Source organism: Leopardus geoffroyi, chromosome C1, assembly GCF_018350155.1.
Source record: "Leopardus geoffroyi isolate Oge1 chromosome C1, O.geoffroyi_Oge1_pat1.0, whole genome shotgun sequence".
Lineage (NCBI taxonomy): Eukaryota > Metazoa > Chordata > Mammalia > Carnivora > Felidae > Leopardus > Leopardus geoffroyi.
This window is the reverse complement of record NC_059328.1, coordinates 12,373,525-12,393,498: the sequence shown is the minus strand read 5'-3', so window position 1 is coordinate 12,393,498 and position 19,974 is coordinate 12,373,525. Positions and strand designations below refer to the sequence as shown.

The window sequence follows — 19,974 nt, the reverse complement described above, 5'->3', positions numbered from 1 at the left end:
GACTGCGCCACCCAGGCGCCCCGATCACTGTAGCTTTATAAGAAGTCTTTATAATATAGTGTCAGTCCTCCAACTTTATTCTTCTCCTTTAATACTCTGTTGGCTATTCTGATTTTTTTTACCTCTTCATATCAACTTTAGAATCCGTTTGTTGATACCCACAAAATGGGATTGCATTGAATCTATAGATCAAGTTGGGAAGGACTCACGTCTTGCCAATATTGAATCTTCCTATCCATGAACATGGACTATCTCTCCATTTATTTACTTCTTTGATTTCTTTCATCAGAGTTTTGTGGTTTCCTCATATAGGTTTTATTAGATTTACAGCTAAGTATTAAATTGGGGGGGGGGAGTGCAAATATAGATGGTATCATGTTTTTAAATTTCAAATTTCACTTGTTTGTTGGCAGTATGTAGGAACACGATGGACTTTTCTACGTTAACGCTGTATCCTACAGCCTTGTCATAGTTTTAGAAGGTTTGTTTTTTGTTGTTATTGTTAATGTGTTTGGATTTTCTACAAAGACGATCATGTGACCTGCAAATGAAGAGAGGCTTATTTCTTTCTTTCCAATTTGTATCTCTCTTCTTTCCCTTTCTAGTCTCATTGCAGTTGTTAGGAATTTTAGTATGATGTTGAAAAGCGGTGGTAAGAGGGGACATCTTCGCCTTGCTCCTGATTTTAGTGGGAAAGCTGCAAATTTCTCACCATCAGGTGTGATGTTAGCTGTAGGTTTTTTGTAAATAGTCTTTCTCAAGCTGAGGAAATTCCCCTCTAAGTTTACTGAGAGTCTTGTCATAAACAGGTGTTTGATCTTTTAAAAAAAGATGTTGCAGCATTTTTATACCATTTCTCAAACAAAACACAAAACTAATAAGTATTAAAGATTGTAAGTTCAACTAGATGAGAATAACTGTCTTCTGTTTACCAAAAGACACCATAAAGTGAAAAGACTAGCATAATCTAAGGAGAAGATATTCATGACATAAAACCAAAAAGGCTCAGCACCCACAATATGTAAAGAACTTGGGCTAATCAATATGAAAAAGACAGATAACGCAATAGAAAAAAAATGGCCAAAGACATAAACAGGCATTCACAGAGGTTGAAACAGAAAAGGATGATAAACATGTGAAGACTCACTCCATCTCACTAATTAAGTAACGAAACAAAAATATCCAGGCCATAGTAACACAGGAGTATACACCAACCTGACTGGCGAAAAATAATGCCATAGACAATATGGTTCAAAGTCCACTCTAACACACTGCTTATGGGGGTGTGAAGTTAACCACTCTGTAAAACAACTGGGTGTTCTCCTATGAAGTCAGACACTGGCCCCTCAAACCCAACGATTCCACCGCTAGACAGACACCCCAGGGCATCCCTGGAGCACGTACCCCAGGAGATATGTCTGAGAGTGTACTCTCTGTACCAGTGAGTGACCCACAGACCGTGGAAGGACGAGTAATGGCAGCAGATTGAAACTATGGAAGGCTCCCTGGGGAGCCTGGGGAGGGAAAGCTGACTCCACAAGGTCACAAGGATATGAGTGTTATGATTGCATTCTCCATTTTTATTTTTGTCGTAAAATTCTCCTCCTTTGTATCAAAAGCTGCGTGTATTCCTTATAGAGAATTAGGAAAAGTACGTGATAGGCAGTCTTTGAACATGGCCCCCAATAATTCCACCTCTGGTGCTCATGCCCTCCTGTAAATCCCTCCTCCTGAGGGTGGGAAGGGCCTAGTGACGGCCTTCTAACCAATGGAAAATGGCAAAAGCAATGGGTTGTCACTTCTGTGGTTGAGGTTACAAAAGACTTTCTCTCTGCCTCTCTCCCTCACCCCTCTCTCCTTGGCTTCCTCACCTTGAGAAGTCAGCTGCCATGTTGTGAGCTACGGAGAGGCCCAGATGGCAAACAACCGAGGGAGACGTCCAGCCCACGGGGAACCGAGTCCTGCCAACATCTATGTGAACAGGCTTGCTAACATGACTATGGCTCCACTGACACCTGGACAGTGTCTCCGTGTCCCCCACTGGTGCCCCAAAGCGGAGGACCCAGGAAGCCACACAGGAGTCCTGCCCCACAGACAAGGCGAGAGAATAGACAATATTGTTTCAAGCCACTGGGTTTGGGGCAATTTGTCCCACAGTGATAAATCATTAATATGAGGCTAACAAGGAAGAAAGTAGGGGAGAGACAGACAGAGGAAGGAAGGGAGGAAGGGAGGAAGGAAGGAAAGAAGGAAGGAAGGGAGGAAGGAAGGAAGGGAGGGAGGGGGGAGGAAGGAAAGAAGGAAGGAAAGAAGGAAGGAAGGAAAGGAGGAAGGAAGGGAGGGAGGAAGGGAGGGAGGAGTTGCCTAGAAGAGAATGGAATCTTACCAACTTAGAGACAATCATTGACATTTTGATATTTTCTTTCAGGAGATTATTTTTTTTAATGTTTGTTTATGTGTGCACGTATTTTGAGAGACAGTGCACGTGCACGCAAGCAGGGGAGGGGCCGCGAGACAGGGAGGGAGAGAGAATCCCAAGCAGTCTCCACACTGTCAGCACAGAGCCCAACACAGGGCTGGATCCCACAAACAGTGAGATCACGACCTGAGCCGAAACCAAGAGTCGGACCCCTAACCGACTGAGCCACCCAGGCGCCCCAGGAGGAGATCAATTTTTGAAGTAAGTTTTGCAGGACCGAGAAGCAGCAGATGAAAAAGAAACTCATCTTTCTCCCAACGCTCCCCTGGTCTCTGTTCCCCAGTTTCCTTCTGTGGGCTGTTCACCCTGCACGGGCCCTTATGCCACCCCCGCAAAGTCAACCTCAAGTTCTTAGCCTCCAAGGACGGCGAGCTGGTCATCTCAGCCGCAGGACAGGAGAGGGGCATTCTGGGCGTTTGGAACAGCAGGAACACGAGCAAGGGACTCAAACGAAAACGGGCAGGCCGAGCCGGGGGGCCAAGCGGGGGGCGCACGCAGCCCGGCTCGCTCTGCCCCACGTGGCTCCCTCGCCAGGGGCAGGAAGACGGGCGCAGACAGGCAAGTCTGTGGCCTCACAGCCACCCTCTGTGCCAGATGGGGAAACGGAGGCTCAGGGCAGTGAGGCCCAGCTGGGAAGTGGCACCACTGGGATTGGACCTGGGATGTACGTCCTTTCCTTCGGCTGTGTTTCAGACCCTCTTGGGTCCCTACCGAGGGGCTTCCATAAACACAGAGGGGTTTTCACTGTGAGTGGGGAGGGGGGTGGGGAGCCGCCGTGTGTGTTGCTTTAAGACAACCCAGAGCTGATCTCCGTGCGATTTCTACCAGCCTCTGCGGGGACAGCGCTGAGAGCTGGAGCCCCAGACAAGGGACCTCTGGATCCAGCTCCCGCATCCGGCATTTGCTTCCCAACGACCCCTGGCCGCACAGCACTCAGTGTCTGCAAGTCTTGAATTCGGGAGATCACGCAGGCTTTGCGGGAAGGGGGACCAAATTACTTGTGTCATTTGTAATCCTCGCCACACGCCGGCAGGGTGGATGTTAACGTTCCCATTTGACAGATGGGTACACCGAGGCTCAGACAGAGACTCGCCCGTGTTCCCCGCTGTCACACCGAGTGGTCACCTGTTGAGAAGGAGACCCTGGGGGGGGACAGTGGAATTTTGTTGGAATACCATCAGTGTATTTCCCATGACAGGAAAAGAGCTTTTCCAAATGCAGAACGGAAATCGCAAGCAGCATTTGTTAAGAGCAGCTCTGGAATATGGGGCCTACAGCCCCAGGTCTGCTCCTGCCTCTACAACCCTGTCTTTTTTTTTTTTTTAATTTTTGTAAGTGTTTATTTATCTTGAGAGAGATAGACAGAACAAGCCAGGGAGGGGCAGAGAGAGAGAGAGGGATGGAGAGAACCGCAAGCAGGCTCCCCACTGTCGGCACAGAGCCCACCGTGGGGCTCGAACTCATGAGCCGTGAGATCGTGACCTGAGCCGAAACCAAGAGTCAGATGCTTAGCCCGCTGAGCCACCCAGGCGCCCCCCCCCCCCGCCAGCCCTGTTTTTCTCATCCCGGGGGCTCTGAGCCCAGGGACAGAGGGCTCGGCTTGAGCTAAGGGGTGGAGGCATGCACGTGGCAGGGGGAGGACCAGGGAGCTGGGCTGGGGAGGAGGGAGTGTCTCAAGAAGAGAATTCACCTCCTCTTTCCCCTCCCCCCAACCCCATCAACCCCCAGTTTGTTCTCAGGGGGAGGCAGGGGGTGGGCATCGAGGAGGGCACACCTGTTGGAATGAGCCCTGGGTGTTGTATGGAAACCAATTTGACAATAAATTATGTATCTATTTACACACATATGAAGAGAATTCAGACTGCAGTCGGTGGGGCGGCTGCACAGGAGATGGGATGAAGGTCCTCGTCAGGTGGGGCTGGGTGGGGGTTGGGGGGGCTGCGGTCAAGGGCGGGTAAGAAGGGAGAGGGAGGAGTCCCCAAGCCAGGCTGCCTGGGTCTGAATCCCAACTCCCTCACCTCTGGGCTGTGTGGCTTCAGGGGGGTTACTTAACCCCTCAGAGCCTCAGCTTTCTCTTCTGTAAAATGGGAATAGCAGCACCGCCTGCCTTCCTAAGGCCGTTGAGTGAGTTGTGTGTGGGCAGTGGGAGGGAAATCTGGGGCCTCACTGTGTGAGATGTCTGGGGGAGGGGGTGGTTGGTGAATGACAGGGCTCTGTGTCTCAGAAGGAGCTCACTCTCAGAGGGGGCAGGTGGCCTCAGGTGACATCAGCCTCTCTTTTCCCTTTATCCCTCGGCCTCTCGGTCTCCCGCTTCCCCTCCACGTCTCCGGGAGGCTCCCCCCTTTGGTGCTGCTCTACCGCGGTCCAGGTTGAGGCAGCGGTGCCACTTTGAAGGAAATGTCCCAGACAGTCCCGTGGGCACTATCGAGGACCACAGATGTCCGGCCTGGGAGGGAGGAAGCCGGGGGAGGCCACTACCTCTACTGACGACAACGACACCGACCACGCGCACTCGCTGAGCGTCCCTAGACCGTATCTTGTTTAACCAGAGCCTGGGGCCGGCTTGGCACATAGTAGGTGTTCAGTTGGTATTTGTTGGATGGATGGATGGATGGATGGATGAAAACCACTAACAGTATGTCCAGCTCTATGCTGAGTTCTTACACACTTTCATCTTTAATCCCTCTACCCGCCATGTGAAGTAGATATCATCCCCATTTCACAGATGAGGAACCTGAGGCTCAGTTGGCCTTGGCCTCAGCCTCTCCCACGCCACAGCCTGTCCCATCGCAGATGCGTTATTACACACACCTGGAGGGAGGCTCGGCTGAGAGGTGGGGGGCTGCCAAACGGCCCCTTGAACCAGGTGTGGGTCGTGAAGTCCAGGGCCTAGCCTTCCTTCCAGGGCCGTGGGCCTGCTGTGTGCCGTGAGGCAAGTCACAGACCCTCTCTGAGCTCCGTTGCCTCAGCGGCGAAAGGAGAGGGTCCTGTTGGCCCTGTGCTCATTCATTTGCGGTGAGGCCCTAGGGAACCCTCGCCTCGAGTCCAGGCACATCCCGGGGCCACGCAGCTCTTCCCCTCTGGCTTCTCCCTTGGCGGCAGCTACGGAGGCTGCGGCCAGAAGCCCCGGCCAACCACACATCCTGTGTCGGCTGAACCTGCTCATCCAGCATCACTGGGCCCGTCCCCGCCCCCGGCCCCGAATGTCCCCGCTCACCTGTAGACATCCAGCTGACTTTCGGTGCCCAGGACACACACGGCGTAGGTGGACTCCTCCGGGGCCACATGGATCACCGTGCCCTGGGCCATAGTCCCGCCAGCCCGTCCCTCCAGCTGCAGGGAGCCCCTCGGCTGGTTCCTTTATAAGGCCCCGGCCGGGCCGAGCCATGAGTCAGCACCTGTGGTTTGCGGCCGGGGGCTTAGCCCTCCCCACGCAGGCCCCGGGGCGTGTCCTCTCCACCCTCCCCAGCCCAGGAGCTGCCCCTCGGGCCTGTATGAGTGACGATGCCAGAATCAGGGCACTGACGCCCGCGGTCTCCTGGGAAGGGCCAGGGGCTCAGGAAGCCTGGGGGTGGGGAGCGTAGGTCTGATTCTTCACATAACAGCCCATGCGCACCTGGGGCCCTCCCACCTTGCCTCCCCGTGCCCAACACCTGTATCAGGAAGAGGCCAGAAACGCAGGGGGCTCGGGAGATGGTCGCCAGGAGGTCACGGCTGGCTCGGGACGGGTCTCCCCGGGCTGGTCACCCACGGGATGGCCCACCTGCTTTGTTCCGTGCGTCTGGCAGCCGTCTCTGCCCCTCTCATGGAATGACCCGCTGAGGCAGGCCCGTGGGGGGGAAACACAATCGTGATTCCCTCGCTTTGTTCTCACGGCACCTCTCGGAGGTCAGTGTCGTTATTATTTCCATTTTACAGAAGAAACTGAGGCACAGGGAAGCTAAATAATACTCCCGGGGCTCCACCAGCCATAAGGAGGAGCCTTCTCGGGGCTCAAAGCCCATTTCCTGAGCCAAAAGCCGATGCGGCCGGACCTGATGCTCTGACCCGTCCACACTGCTACTTGCACACATAAGGTCTTAATAAACCCAATTTCCCTGGCTGGTCATAGGGTTAGGACTAGTTTGAGTTTTGGAGGGAAGCCGAGGGAGGGGGCTGTCAACTGTCAGACTCGAGAAGGCCCTCGCCACCAGACCCGGTCATCCTGTGGACGGGAGACTAGGCACAGAGAGGGCTATGACATGCCCACTCTCACACAGCAAGTCGGTGGCAGGGTTGGGCTCTACCCCCGAGCCTTAGGTCTCCTGGCGTAGTTTTCTTCTTTATCCTTCTCCCCCTTTTTGCTTCAGGATTTTAGGGTTTACATTTGCTGTGAATAAGCTACAGAGAGAACAAGCCCAGAGCACTTCTGTTAATTCAACAAACATTTATTGATTGCTTCCTGTTTGCCAGGCCCTGCTCTGGGCACTGAGGATACAAAGAGAACAAAACAGACGAGTCTTGCTTTCATGGAACTTTCTTGTAATAGAAAGAGAGAGCCAGTAGGCAATAAATATAATAAGTGAATTATATAACATGTGAGTGTTATGGAGAAATGAAACAATAGGGCAGGGCAAGGGGTAGATTGCAGTTTCCAAAAGGGTGATCGGAGGAGGTGACATCTCAGCCGACTGGAGGGGGGTGACAATGAGAATACCTGGGGGGAGAACATTCCAGGTTGAGGGACCGGCCAGTGCAACTAGTGCAAAGGCCCTGAGGCAGGGACGTGCCTGGAGGGTTCAAGAAAGGGCAAGGAGACCCGTGTGGCTGAAAGGCAGCAAAACGGGAGGGGGGCTGGAGGGCAGTGATAAGAGGCCGGTGTGGAGCACAGAGAGCCTTGCGGGCGTTGTGAGGACTTTGGCTTCTACCCCAAGTGACTTGGGGAGACAGGGGGACATTTTGAGCAGGGCAGGCCCATGGTCTCATCTCTCTGGCTGCTGGGGGGAGTCAACCACAGGGAGAGCAGCGAGGAGGCTGCTGCTGTCCGGGAGGGGGTGGATGATGGGTGCTGGCAGTGGAGGAGGTGAGAAGCAGTCAGATTCTGGACATAGCCTGAGAGTACAGCCAATAGGATTTGCAGATGGGCCAGAAGGGGGCAGCAAGAAAAGTGAGGAGTCTAGAAATCCAAGGTCCGGGGGGTAGGGGGATGGGGATGAGCCCCTGGAGGGATAGACCTGGCACCCACTGAGCGGGGAGGGCTGGGGAGGGGCTGGGAGTTTGGTCCCGGCCGTGCCGAGCGGGAGCTGTCTATCCGAGTCTGTGTGGGGACGTCCCCTGGGCCGTGGGACACATGATCCCAGAGTTCGAGAGGATCGGGCTTAGAAATGACAAGTCTGCCAACGTCTAGAGCGTCCCCAGGGAATGAGTGTGGACGGAGAAGGGAGAAGCCTCAGGACCCTGCACCAGAGACTGAGAGGGGCTACCAGCAGGACGGGAAACAAAAGAGGGTGTGTTTTGCTATTTCACAGGGTTGCGGTGAGCAACCAGCCTTGTGACACACACACACGCGTTTCCACACGCTCACACGGGGAAAGCAGCCGTACTCGGGCGCGATGCCCATTTGCAGACTCCCGTGCCCTCATGTGGCAGAGTAGGGATGAAAGGCTCTGCGGTAGGCAGGTGGCCCGAGGGCAGACAGACCTCGGGGTCGTTGGGGCACCACCCGCCCCAGCTGCGCCATTGCCCGGCTGCTCCCTGTCTTAGCTTGGCTGCCGTAACAAAAATATCCTGGGCCGAGGGCCTTAAACAACAGAGATTTATTTTCTCACAGTTCTGGAGACTGTAAGTCCTGGATCATGGCATCAGTTCAGGTGCGGACCCTCCTCCTGGCTCGCACACAGCCATCTTCTTGCTGTGCATGTGGCTCAGAGAGAGAGAGAAGGAGGGAGAGACAGAGAGAGACCCAGACCATTAGTTCTCTGATGTCTCTACCCTCATGATTCATCTAACCCTGATTACCTACCAAAAGCCGCCTGTGCAAATACCACACTGGGGGTGAGGCCTTCAACTTATGGATTTGGGGGGAGCCACGATTTAGTCGGCAGCCATGCGGGACGTGAAGGCTGTTTGCAGATTTCTGGCGTAAAAACCATGTTATGATACACAATTGCATCCAGGTCTGTGGCTACTTGCAGGGATTTTGTGGATTGATCTTTCCTTCTCTTCATTTTCCTACAGGGCATTTTGGTTTTTTCCTGAAATTTGTTACAGCTTATTATTAGGTGTGTGTGTTCAAATGTCTATCCCCCAATCAGCCACGAGGCCTCTATAGGTCTTGGCCGCACCACCAGCACCTAGAATAGCTTCCGATTCATCGTAGGTGCTCACTAAGCCCTGTGGCTGAAGACTGCAGTGTTCTCCAGCACCCAGCCCGGCACCGGACCCTGGGGTGGGGCCGCTAAGGACAGCTTCCTATGAGGATCCTTCAGAACTCGGCCTGTTATCTCCAAAATGGCATCGACCTTGGGAAGTTTGGGAAGCAAACGGTCTGGCACAAGAGAGCAGCTGACTCAAAGCCCAGACCAGAACCGCTACAGGAAGGGGCCCCTCTCCCCACTGAAAGGCAGAATCACCAGCGGGGCTGCTCACAGCTTACAGGAAGTAAGGCGACGTTCAGAGTTGCCCGACGCCCCCTGGCACCTGAGCTGATGCCCCAGCAACTGGCCTGGATATATGCCCTTTCTCCAGGTGGTTGTGATGATGTTGTTTGGGGAAGAGGCCCTGGCGTCAGGGACTCTCCGAGATGCAGGGACGGGTGTAGGGCAACGTTATGTTCGGGGTGGACGGCCGAGCCATTTCTCCAGGGTCGTTCGTTCACAGATAGAGTTCAGATTCACTTACTCGGCTCTTGACTCAATAAATACTTATCAGATGCTTCCTAAGTGCCCGGCACTCTCTTAGAGGCTGTTAAGCTTTGTTGAAAATAGATTTACAAGGACCCAGGGTGATAACAGAGACCGCAGTCTATTACACGTGCACTATGTTCCACACTTCCCTCCAGGTCCTTGGCTATATTATTTCCAATTTTCACCCTAACCCAGCGGGCAGGAATTAGGATCTCGTTTCTACAGAGGAGTGAAGCCCCGTGCTCAAGGTCACCGGGCCCCTGCGTGGGTTTCAAACCCCGCTTTGTGCAACATGCTCTGCTCTCTGGTGCGGTCCCTGCCCGGGCCAGGCCACTGACATGACCTCATCTCAGATCCCCACATCAACCTTAATGTCTGAGTTATGCTCTCCCCACTTTCCACATGAGGAAACTGAGTCTTGAAGGCTTAGGTAACTCGCCCAAGGTTATGCAGACAGCAAGTGGGGACACTTGGGCTTACCTTCGCCCCTTGTCCCGCTCTGCCCACCACACAGCTGCCTCCTGGTCAAGTCCCTCGGCTGATGAGCTCTGAAGCCCGGGTGTCCAGACCTTCCAGATTGGCCTGACGAAGGGAAGACCCCTACTAGTCACCGATAGGTGAGCATTACGTCTGGGCAGAGCTGGGAGATGGGACACAGGTCTGCCTGCATCGAAAGCCTGTGACCTTCCACTATGCCATCTTGGAGGAAAGAGGGGGATGCAGCCAGGTGCAAGTCTTTTCTGGAGCCGCCTTCTACCCTGTCTTCGATCCCCGGTGCCCACATCCCTTCCCCAACACCCAGAATTTCTCTTGGGGACCGTGACCACGAGAATGTCAACACCCCCAAAGCAGGGACTTGCCTTTGTGATCACTGCTGTACCCTTAGTGCTGGTACCGAGCAGGTGCACAAGAAATTCTGTATTTTGTTGAACTGAAAACTGTTTAAGATACATCCTTGCTCCATCAACCGTTTGTTGAAATGACGATCCTTCCTCCGTCGAATCACCTTTGCATCGTTACCCAAAAATCAGTTGGCCATCCTTGCGTGGGCTGTTTCTGTGTTCTCTGTTCTGTTCTGTCGATCGACGCGTCTATCCCCCAACCCTCAAGCACAGTCTTGATTACTACAGCCGTATCTTGAAATTGGGTAGACTAAAGGCTCCCGCTTGATTCTTTTCCAAAAATGTTTTAGCTCTTCCAGTTTCTTTGTCTTTCCATGTAATTTTAGAAGAACCTTGCTTATCTCTACAGACAATCTTGCTGGGATTCTGACTGCAACTACATTAAAACCCGGGTATCAGTTTACTGAGGACTAACACTTCACTATGCCAAGCTTTCCGACCCACGAACACAGCATCTCTGCACTTCTTTTTTAAATTTTTTTTTTCAACGTTTTTTTTTTATTTATTTTGGGGACAGAGAGAGACAGAGCATGAACGGGGGAGGGGCAGAGAGAGAGGGAGACACAGAATCCGAAACAAGCTCCAGGCTCTGAGCCATCAGCCCAGAGCCTGACGCGGGGCTCGAACTCACGGACCGCGAGATCGTGACCTGGCTGAAGTCGGACGCTTAACCGACTGCGCCACCCAGGCGCCCCCATCTCTGCACTTCTTGAGAGCTTCTTTCGCCAGCCTTTTGAAGCTTCTAGAATACAAGTCTTGCACACGTTTGTTAGACTTCTATCTAGGGATTTCATTTTGGTGGGGCGGTCGTAGATAGATGGTCTTGTACTTTTAATTCCAGTCTCCACGTGTTCATTGCTAGTATATTAAAACACAAGTGATTTTTATGTGTTGGTCTCGTATTCTATGACCTCACTGAACTCACTTATTAGTTCTAGGAGGGCTTTTTTTTTTTTTTTTTTTTTGGTAGATTCCTTGGCATTTTCTACATAGATAATTATGGCATTTGCGAACAGAGGTAGGAGGTAGTTTTATTTCTTCCTTCCTCGTTTGTACATCTTTCTTTTCTTGCTTTGTCACCCACTGGCTAGAACTTTCAGTGCTAAGTTGGATAACAGTGGTGAGAATGGTCATCCTTATCTTTCTCTCAGTCTTGTGGGGGGAAGCGTTCAGTCTTTCACCATGAAGTATGTTGATAACTGTAGATGTGGTTTTGTGGGTTTTTTGTACATGCTCTTTCTAGTTGAGGAAGTGCCTCTCTACTTCCTTTTTTTTTTTAATGTTTATTTATTTTTGAGAGAGAGGGAGAGAGAGACCGAGTAAGAGTGGGGCGGGGCAGAGAGAGAGGGAGACCCAGAATCCGAAGCAGGCTCCGGGCTCCGAGCTGTGAGCCCAGATCTTGACGCGGGGCTCGAACCCACAAACCATGAGATCACGACCTGAGCCGAAGTCGGAGGCTCAACCGACTGAGCCCCCCGGGCGCCCCAGTGCCTCTCTCTATTTCTAATTTGCGGAGAGTTTGAATCATGAATGTCTATTGGATTTTTTTTCAAATGCTCTTTTGACACCCATTGAATATGACGGTACGAGTTTTCTTCTTTAGCCTGTTACATGGCGGATTACGTTGGATTTTGTTCAGAACACCAGGCACCGATAACCAACGCCGGGGGAGGACACCCACTAGACGGAGGACAGCAAGATCATCGCAACACCAGTTTCCGCGAATACAAGTCCAAACGCTTCTGCCCAAGACGGCTGACCTCGCTCGCCTGCCCCACACTTTCGGGCCGGGCGGCGGGGTGGGGGGTCGCTTCTGCTATTTTGACGGTGGTATTTTGTGTTTCTTTCGTGCTTAATGAGGTGGCCACACGTGCCAGATGTCTACCGACGTTGTCGATGAGCGAGACCGTTCAGGAGAGACCTTAGGAGCCAGGGGCTGGAGCCCCACAGGCGACTTGTGTCCTCACAAACCCCTCACCTTGCGCTTTCTGGTTAGACCGCGATTGCTTCTCTCCAGCAGCGACTTGGAGGTTGCACCTGGAGCTACGTTAAAATAACACGGCCGTGAAAACTTGAACCCAAGCGCTGGTTTAAAATAACACTGACACCTCACATTCTTCTCAGCCAGGCTTGGGCGATGATCTTCTGCGGAATTTGTTTGCTCAGTGGACTCACACCCAACGGGGAAGCCAAGAGGCGGGGCCGGGTGACTCTGTCACAGAGGTCTTGGCCAGGCCAGCCAAGACCTCTTCCTCCTGGTGCTCTAGACCCCTTATGCGTCCCTCCTCACTAAGGACCGTCCAGGCATCTTCAGCTGCCACGCGGGGGCCTTGTGGGTTTAGCCTGAACATGCCTCTCGGTCCTATAAACGGAGCCATAATGGAGCCCAGGATGACTCCACCGGGAAGGCATTTGGCAGGCAAGGAAGTTGAGGCTCAAAGAACTTGAGCGACCCGCACAAGAGCACCTGGTGGTAAATGAAGTTAGGATTTGAATCCAGGTCGAGCGGACGGCAAAGCCGTAAGCACAAGGCTTTACTGGCCACTTGGGGGGAGAATAAAAGCCCCCAGACTTTTGGGTCTTCTGATTTCTGTTTATTTTTCTTAAAAAATTTTTTCTTTTTGGGGCGCCTGGGTGGCGTAGTCGGTTAAGCGTCCGACTTCAGCCAGGTCACTATCTCGCAGTCCGTGAGTTCGAGCCCCGCGTCGGGTTCTGCGCTGGCAGCTCAGAGCCTGGAGCCTGCTTCCGATTCTGTGTCTCCCTCTCTCTCTGCCCCTCCCCCGTTCATGCTCTGTCTCTCTCTGTCCCAAAAATAAATAAACGTTGAAAAAAAAAATTAAAAAAAAAAATTTTTCTTTTAATCTTTATTTATTTTTGAGAGAGAGAGAGAGAGACAGAGTGAGAGCGGGAGAGGAACAGAGAGAGAGAGAGACACAGAATCGAAAGCAGGCTCCAGGCTCTGAGCTGTCTGCTCGGAGCCCGACGCGGGGCTCAAACCCATGAACCGCGAGATCGTGACCCGAGCCGAAGTCGGACGCTTAACCGAGCCACCCAGGCGCCCCCTGATTTATGTTTATTCAACAGACATCCACTGAGCCCCCCTCTGCGCTAGGGCCGTGTATCAGGTATTAGTGACACAGAAGCTCAAAGGGTCCTGCCCTCAAGGAACACGAAACAAAAGTCCAAGAAACAGGGGCGCCTGGGTGGCTCAGTTGGTCAAGCATCCGACTTCGGCTCAGGTCACGATCCCGCGGTTCGTGGGTTCGAGCCCCACGTCGGGCTCTGTGCTGACAGCTCAGATTCTGGAGCCTGTGCAGATTCTGTGTCTCCCTCTCTCTCTGCCCCTCCCCTGCTCACACTTTGTCTCTCTCTCAAAAAAAGCACTGGGGCGCCTGGGTGGCTCAGTCGGTTAAGCATCTTGACTTCAGCTCAGGTCACGATCTCACGGTCCGTGAGTTTGAGCCCCACGTCGGGCTCTGGGCTGATGGCTCAGAGCCTGGAGCCTGTTTCCGATTCTGTGTCTCCCTCTCTCTCTGCCCAACCCCCACCCCCCCGCCCCGTTCATGCTCTGTCTCTGTCTCAAAAATAAATAAACGTTAAACAAATTTTTTTAAATAAAAAAAAATAAAAATAAATAAGCATAAAAAAAAAGTCCAAGAAACAGGACTAAGAAGATATCTCTCTGTCTCTGTCTGTCTCTGTCTCGCTCTTGCTCTCTCTGTACATTCTGGGACAGGAACTTGAGTGCAAGCGGTTTATCTGGGAGGTGCGGGAGGCCAGGACGAGGTGGGAAAGTGAGACAGGGAAGGGGGCCGGTGAAGGTGTGTGAGTCAGCTGGTCACCGTGGTGACTACTTGAGGGCTTCAGGGCCATCCCCCCGGGGGCGCTGGAAAGTGTGGAGCCCCTACCCCACGGCCAGCCCACCCCAGCGGCAGGGGAGCCGGGCCATTTACAGCCCATCCCCCTCAGCTGTAGGTCGAGGGCTGCTCCTGAGGGCCTCGCGTCCCTGGCATCTGGTGAGCAGGCTCTCGTAGACAAAGAGCGCTCGTGCTGGTACTTGGAGGCCAGGTGTCCGTGACCTGAAGACAGAGGGGACGGCAGGCGGGGCACTGGCAGCCACGGCCAGGGGCCGTCCTCCGGGGCTGGCAAGTCCCCTGCTGTCTGCCTGCTGGAGGCGGGGATCTCGTTCCAGCCAGCGTGAGCCGCGTTGATGAACGAGATCTGCTCACGCGCATGTTCCGCAGCCGCCTTTCTGTCTGCACGCGTGAGCCCAAATCGTGTGTAACACCTCATGCATACGGAGGAGTGCGAGAACTCGCGCTCGTTTTAAGGAACAGTAATAAAGTGGACACAGCGTGCAAACACCACTTAGGCTAAAAAACAGAAAGGGGGCGCCTGGGTGGCTCCGTCGGGTGAGCGTGCAACTCTTGATTTCGGCTCGGTCCCGATCCCACGGTCGTGGGATCAAGTCCTAGGTCGTGCTGAGCATGGAGACTGCTTAAGATATTTTCTCTCTCTCCCTTTCCCCCTCTCCCTCCCTCAGGCTCTCTCTCTCTCTCTCTAAAATAAATTAAAAAAAAAAAATTAGAAAGTCTTCAGTATCTTTGAAGCAATTTAGGGACACCTCTCTCACTACATCCCCGTCCCAGCCCTGAACCAACAATTCGGCAAATTTTTCCGTCATCGTTCCTTTGCTTTTCTTTACAGCTTTTACCGTATTGGTTAGTTTTGTCCGGTTTTGGACTCGACGTAAATGGAAGCACACTTCAGTCCTTTGTGACTCGCCTCCTTCGCTCAAGGTTGTATTTTTGAAACGCGCCCCGGTTGCCGGGGGAGTCGTATATGGTGCATCTCCGTTGCCTCCCAATATCCCGTCACATGGACGTCCAACAATTTAGCGATCCGTCCCGCAGGCGATGGGCGTCGTTTCCAGTCCGGGGATGATAGAAGTACCACTGTCGTGAATAGTCACGTCTCTCGGGGCACCGTGCGAGCGTTCCCGCAGGTATATACCTAGGAGTCGAATTCCTGGCACAGGGTGGGGCATTTTTATTTTTATTTTTTTTTAATTTTTTTTTTTTCAACGTTTATTTATTTTTGGGACAGAGAGAGACAGAGCATGAATGGGGGAGGGGCAGAGAGAGAGGGAGACACAGAATCGGAAACAGGCTCCAGGCTCTGAGCCATCAGCCCAGAGCCTGACGCGGGGCTCGAACTCACGGACCGCGAGATCGTGACCTGGCTGAAGTCGGACGCTTAACCGACTGCGCCACCCAGGCGCCCCAGGGTGGGGCATTTTTAATTCACTGGGTCGTAGCAAACTATTTTTCATAGTGGTTGCACCAGTCTCATCCCCATCAGTGATTTCTGAGCCTTCCCTTTGTTCCACATCCTGGCTAAGAGTTCTCCCTTATGCATTTATTTTCGCCTCTCCGCCAAGCCTGGAAATAACGTATCATTGTGGTTTGCCTCTGAGTTGCCCTCGTTACAAAGGAGGCTGACTATCTTTCCAACTCTTTATTGGAAATCTGTGTTTTCTGTTTTGTGACGGGCCTATTTATAGTTTTATCCTTTTTCCCCCCCCCATGGGATTGTTTCTCTTTTTCTTATTTTTATTGAGAGGTAGGACTTATTTATCTATTCTGGATAGTGGTCCACAAAGAACACAATGATAAAGGAATGATTAACTGTATTAAAATGAGGAACTTCCGGAAGCCTGGGTGGCTCAGTCAGTTGAGCATCTGACTTCGGTTCAAGTCATGATCCCGCAGTTTGTGGGATCGAGCCCCACATCGGGCTCTGTGCTGGCAGCTCGGAGCCCGGAGCCTGCTTCGGATTCTGTGTCTCCCTCTCTCTCTGCCCCTCCCCCCTCACACTCTGTCTCTCTCTCAAAAATAAATAAACATTAAAAATTTTTTAAAAATATGGGGCACCTGGGTGGCGCAGTCGGTTAAGCGTCCGACTTCAGCTCAGGTCACGATCTCGCGGTCCGGGAGTTCGAGCCCCGCGTCGGGCTCTGGGCGGACGGCTCGGAGCCTGGAGCCCGTTTCCGATTCTGGGTCTCCCTCTCTCTCTGCCCCTCCCCCGTTCATGCTCTGTCTCTCTCTGTCCCCAAAATAAATAAATGTTGAAAAAATAAAAAAATAAATAAATAAAAGGAGGAACTTCCACTTATTAAAAGATTAAGGGAATAAAAAATAAACCACAAACCCGGAGAAAATCTGTCTGTGCTACATGCCAAGGGTGACAGGTAGGGTTGATCAGCAACTCCTACCAGGTCACAATAAAACATCTGACCCTCCGATCTGGGTAATCGGACTGTTTGTCTACCTCTGCATGAATTCTCTGTTGCCTTCATCATTACAGCTTTAGACTAAGTCTTAATACCTGGTAGGGCCCATTCTCCCATCCTGTCATCTTAACAGTCACTTAGCTATTCTCGGCTCTTTGCAGCTCTAGCTACATTTTAATTTTTTTTAATGTTTATTTTTTAGAGGGAGAGAGAGACAGAGCATGAGTCAGGGAGGGGCAGAGAGAGAAGGAGACACAGGATCGGAAGCAGGCTCCAGGCTCCGAGCTGTCAGCACAGAGCCGGACGTGGGGCTTGAACCCACGAACCGTGAGATCGTGACCTGAGCCGAAGTCGGACGCTCCACCGACGGAGCCACGCAGGCGCCCCTAAACCTTCTTATTCTTATAGCAGATTCTTTTGGATTTTTCTATGTCTGTAATCATTCCTTTCTGGTCCTTAAAACCTGCACCTGTACTGCACGAACTTTCCGCTCAATGCTGAATAGACGTGATGACCATAGTGCTCTGGTCTCGCCCTGATCCTCTGATCCTAGGAGGGTGGTTTCAACATTCCCTCATTAAGTGTAATTGTTGACGTGGGTTTCTTGTAGACCGGTGGTTCTTGAAGTCCAGCCACACTAGAGTTACCCGAAGGGCCCATGCAGACACAGCCCACTGCCCCTGTCCACACCCTGACCCCAGAGTTTCTGACTCAGTAGGTCCGGGGGAGGCCCGAGGGCTTCGTTTGGGAGGAGTTCCCTCTCAGTGCTGCTGCTGCTGGTCTGGGGACCACGCCGTGAGAACATCTGCTGTCGATATTCCTCATCAGGTTAAAGCAGCTCCTTCCTGGGGACCCTGGGTGGCTCAGTCAGATAAGCGTCCGACTTCGGCTCGGGTCATGATCTCACGGTTCGTGAGTTCCAGCCCCACGTCGGGCTCTGTGCTGACGGCTGGGAGCCTGGAGCCTGCTTCGGATTCTGTGTCTCCCTCTCTCTCTGCCCCTCCCCCACTCATGCTCTGTCTCTCTCTCCCTCCCTCTCTCTCAAAAAATAAACATTTTTTTTAAAAGCAGCTTCTTTCTATGCTTAGCTTAAGTTTTATTTTAAGCTAAAATAAACATTAAAATAAAACTTTCCATTTTAATGGAAGTTTTATCAACTGTCTTTTTCTGATTTATTGACATCACTGTGTAAATTGTCTTTGATTTATGAGGCCCTCGGACTGATTTTCTAAGGCGATCTGGGATCGGCTTAATTTGATCCGATATTGTATCCTCTTTGCATTTAGTTTGCTGAAGCTTTGCTTACAATTTTTGAATTTATGAATTCACTGCTATGCCTACAGGCTTCCTTTTCCATGCTGCTCTCGTCGAAGCCGGGACCTAGCTCAGATTCAGTGCTAACAAACGGACGTTCCCATGACGCCCTGATCGTTGTATATATCCTGCCATGCCGCCGTTGCCCAGTGGCCTTGCTTCGCTCCTCACCTGTGAGCTTCGTAAAGACGGGGTCCACATCTGCGCGTTCGCTTGCCCGGAATCTCCCACGAAGCTGGACACGCCGCAGGGATGATTGCGCCCGTATAAAACAGGGGTGAGGATTCAGCGGCTGCTACGGAGAGGATGAATGAGGCACTGGTCCTGCAGGGTTGGAGAACGGAAAGTCAAGAAACGAACATTTGCCGGCTGCTCCCAGTCTGCCAGGCCTGGGTCTAGTCCTTCTCGAACGATCCGGGAAGACAAGCATCGTCCACACTTTACAGATGAGAAACGGAGGCTCAGACGTAGGAGATCTCTCGTCACATTTGCCGCCACAGAGGGTTGAAGGCAGCGACCTCTCCACGTCCTTTTATAAGGGCCCACGTGTGGCGGGGATCACCTGGCACGTTGCCTTCCTTCCGATAATGAGAACAAGATGGCTGATTCTGCTTCCTGCTTTTGCACGGTCTGCCGGGAAGCTCAGATCCCAAATCTGAGCTTAACCACACTTTCATATCTTTGTTTGTCCTTTCTTCCTGTGGCCTCTATTTCTTAAAATTTTCCTGCTTTGGTGTCTTTCCCTTCCTCTATTTTTTAATCATCAATTTGCTGACTGTTTCCTTACGATACATGGTCTCAAATCCCTTGAAAAATCATTCCCGTCAAGGGAATAAAAAAAAAAAAAGAATAGAAAATATGTAACTATAAGGGCTGAGTGGCCCCGTACCTTCCTGGGTAGTGTTACTCACATAAAAACTCATCTCTGAGTCATGCCCTGCCCAGCCCTGCTCAGGCCCCTGCTTGCCGGAGCCCTGGGAATTACCCGGGGCGGCCGTCATTTCTGTGATTGAGATGTTTCCGATTAAGATAATTACCGCTGAGATGCAGCTTCGCAGGATGCCGAGGCACTTAAAGACCCAGGGAGAGTTCAAAGAAGCAAGTGCGGAATGAACTTTAATGCTGGCCTCGAACTCTTCAAAGACAGCATTGCTTCAGGAGTCGGCTTAACGGCCCCTTCTTTTCATCTGCTGGGTGAGGACACCCACACGTCTGCGGGGCGCTCACACCAGCACCGCACACCCTGTGTTTTCCAGCACGCGGTCCTTTCTAGGAACTCCGAGGGGGACCCCTGCCCCCCCCCCCCCCCCCGCCCCGGCATCCCACCAAAAGCCGTCTCAAATCCTCGCCACCGACGTAACGAGAAAACGCTCGGAACCAGGAGGCCCCAGTCTTGGTGCCCCGACGGAGGAACGGGGAGCCAGCCCCTCGGGACCCTGGCCTTGTGACAGCTTGCCCACTACTTACTGACTTCAGCTTCAAGTCAGAGGGGAGTGGCCGCGGGCACATCGTTGTGGGCACAGGGGACCCTCCACAGCCCACCCCCCGGTGGGCGGAGGGTGTTTGCATCTACTCTGCTCATCAAAGCATTGGCTGTAGCCAGACTTCTTAAGCATAAAAAAAAAAAAAAAAAGCTTATTATCAGGAGAAAGTGGGTAAAGGACTCCTTAGGTGGCAGTGCAGACAAATCGGGGCTTCTGAGCCAAACCACACCTGTCTTTCCGATGACCTCAAGTTACGGCTCCCGTTTACCGAGCCCCGGGCGCCATGCCAAGCACCTTAGACCGTCTCTTACTCTGCTCACAGCACCAGCCCGAGATGGGGACTATTACCATCCCCGCCTTACCAATGAGGAAAGTCAGGCACAGAGAGGTTAAGCGACCTGCCCAAGGTCACAGAGCTGGCGACGGCCAAGCCAGGAAGCGCACCCTGGCGGCCTGGCTCCCGATGGGCTCCTCGCCGGGCTACGGCCATTGCCGCGTATTGCCTGGGCACATAGCACGTGCTCAGGAAACATCTAACAGGCGAGACGGAAGTGTCTCTCTCTCTCCGTCGGCGGAGCTCTCGCCCAGGAGCAACGGGCAGGTACAGGCGGGCGGATGA

The 19,974-nt window shown here is 52.6% G+C and overlaps 1 protein-coding gene across 4 annotated transcripts in view; it reads right to left on the bottom strand.

Annotated features, from left to right (window-relative positions):
* The window catches only part of PADI4 (peptidyl arginine deiminase 4), a 51,304-nt gene extending 45,487 nt beyond the window's left edge, over nucleotides 1-5,817 (bottom strand). For all 4 annotated transcript variants that reach the window (XM_045475818.1, XM_045475821.1, XM_045475820.1 and 1 more), the window contains exon 1: nucleotides 5,697-5,817. In XM_045475818.1, the coding sequence (XP_045331774.1) occupies nucleotides 5,697-5,788 (92 nt within the window). In that variant the 5' untranslated portion in view covers nucleotides 5,789-5,817. The remainder of the gene's footprint in view (nucleotides 1-5,696) is intronic.
* Between the last annotated feature and the right edge of the window lie 14,157 nt (nucleotides 5,818-19,974).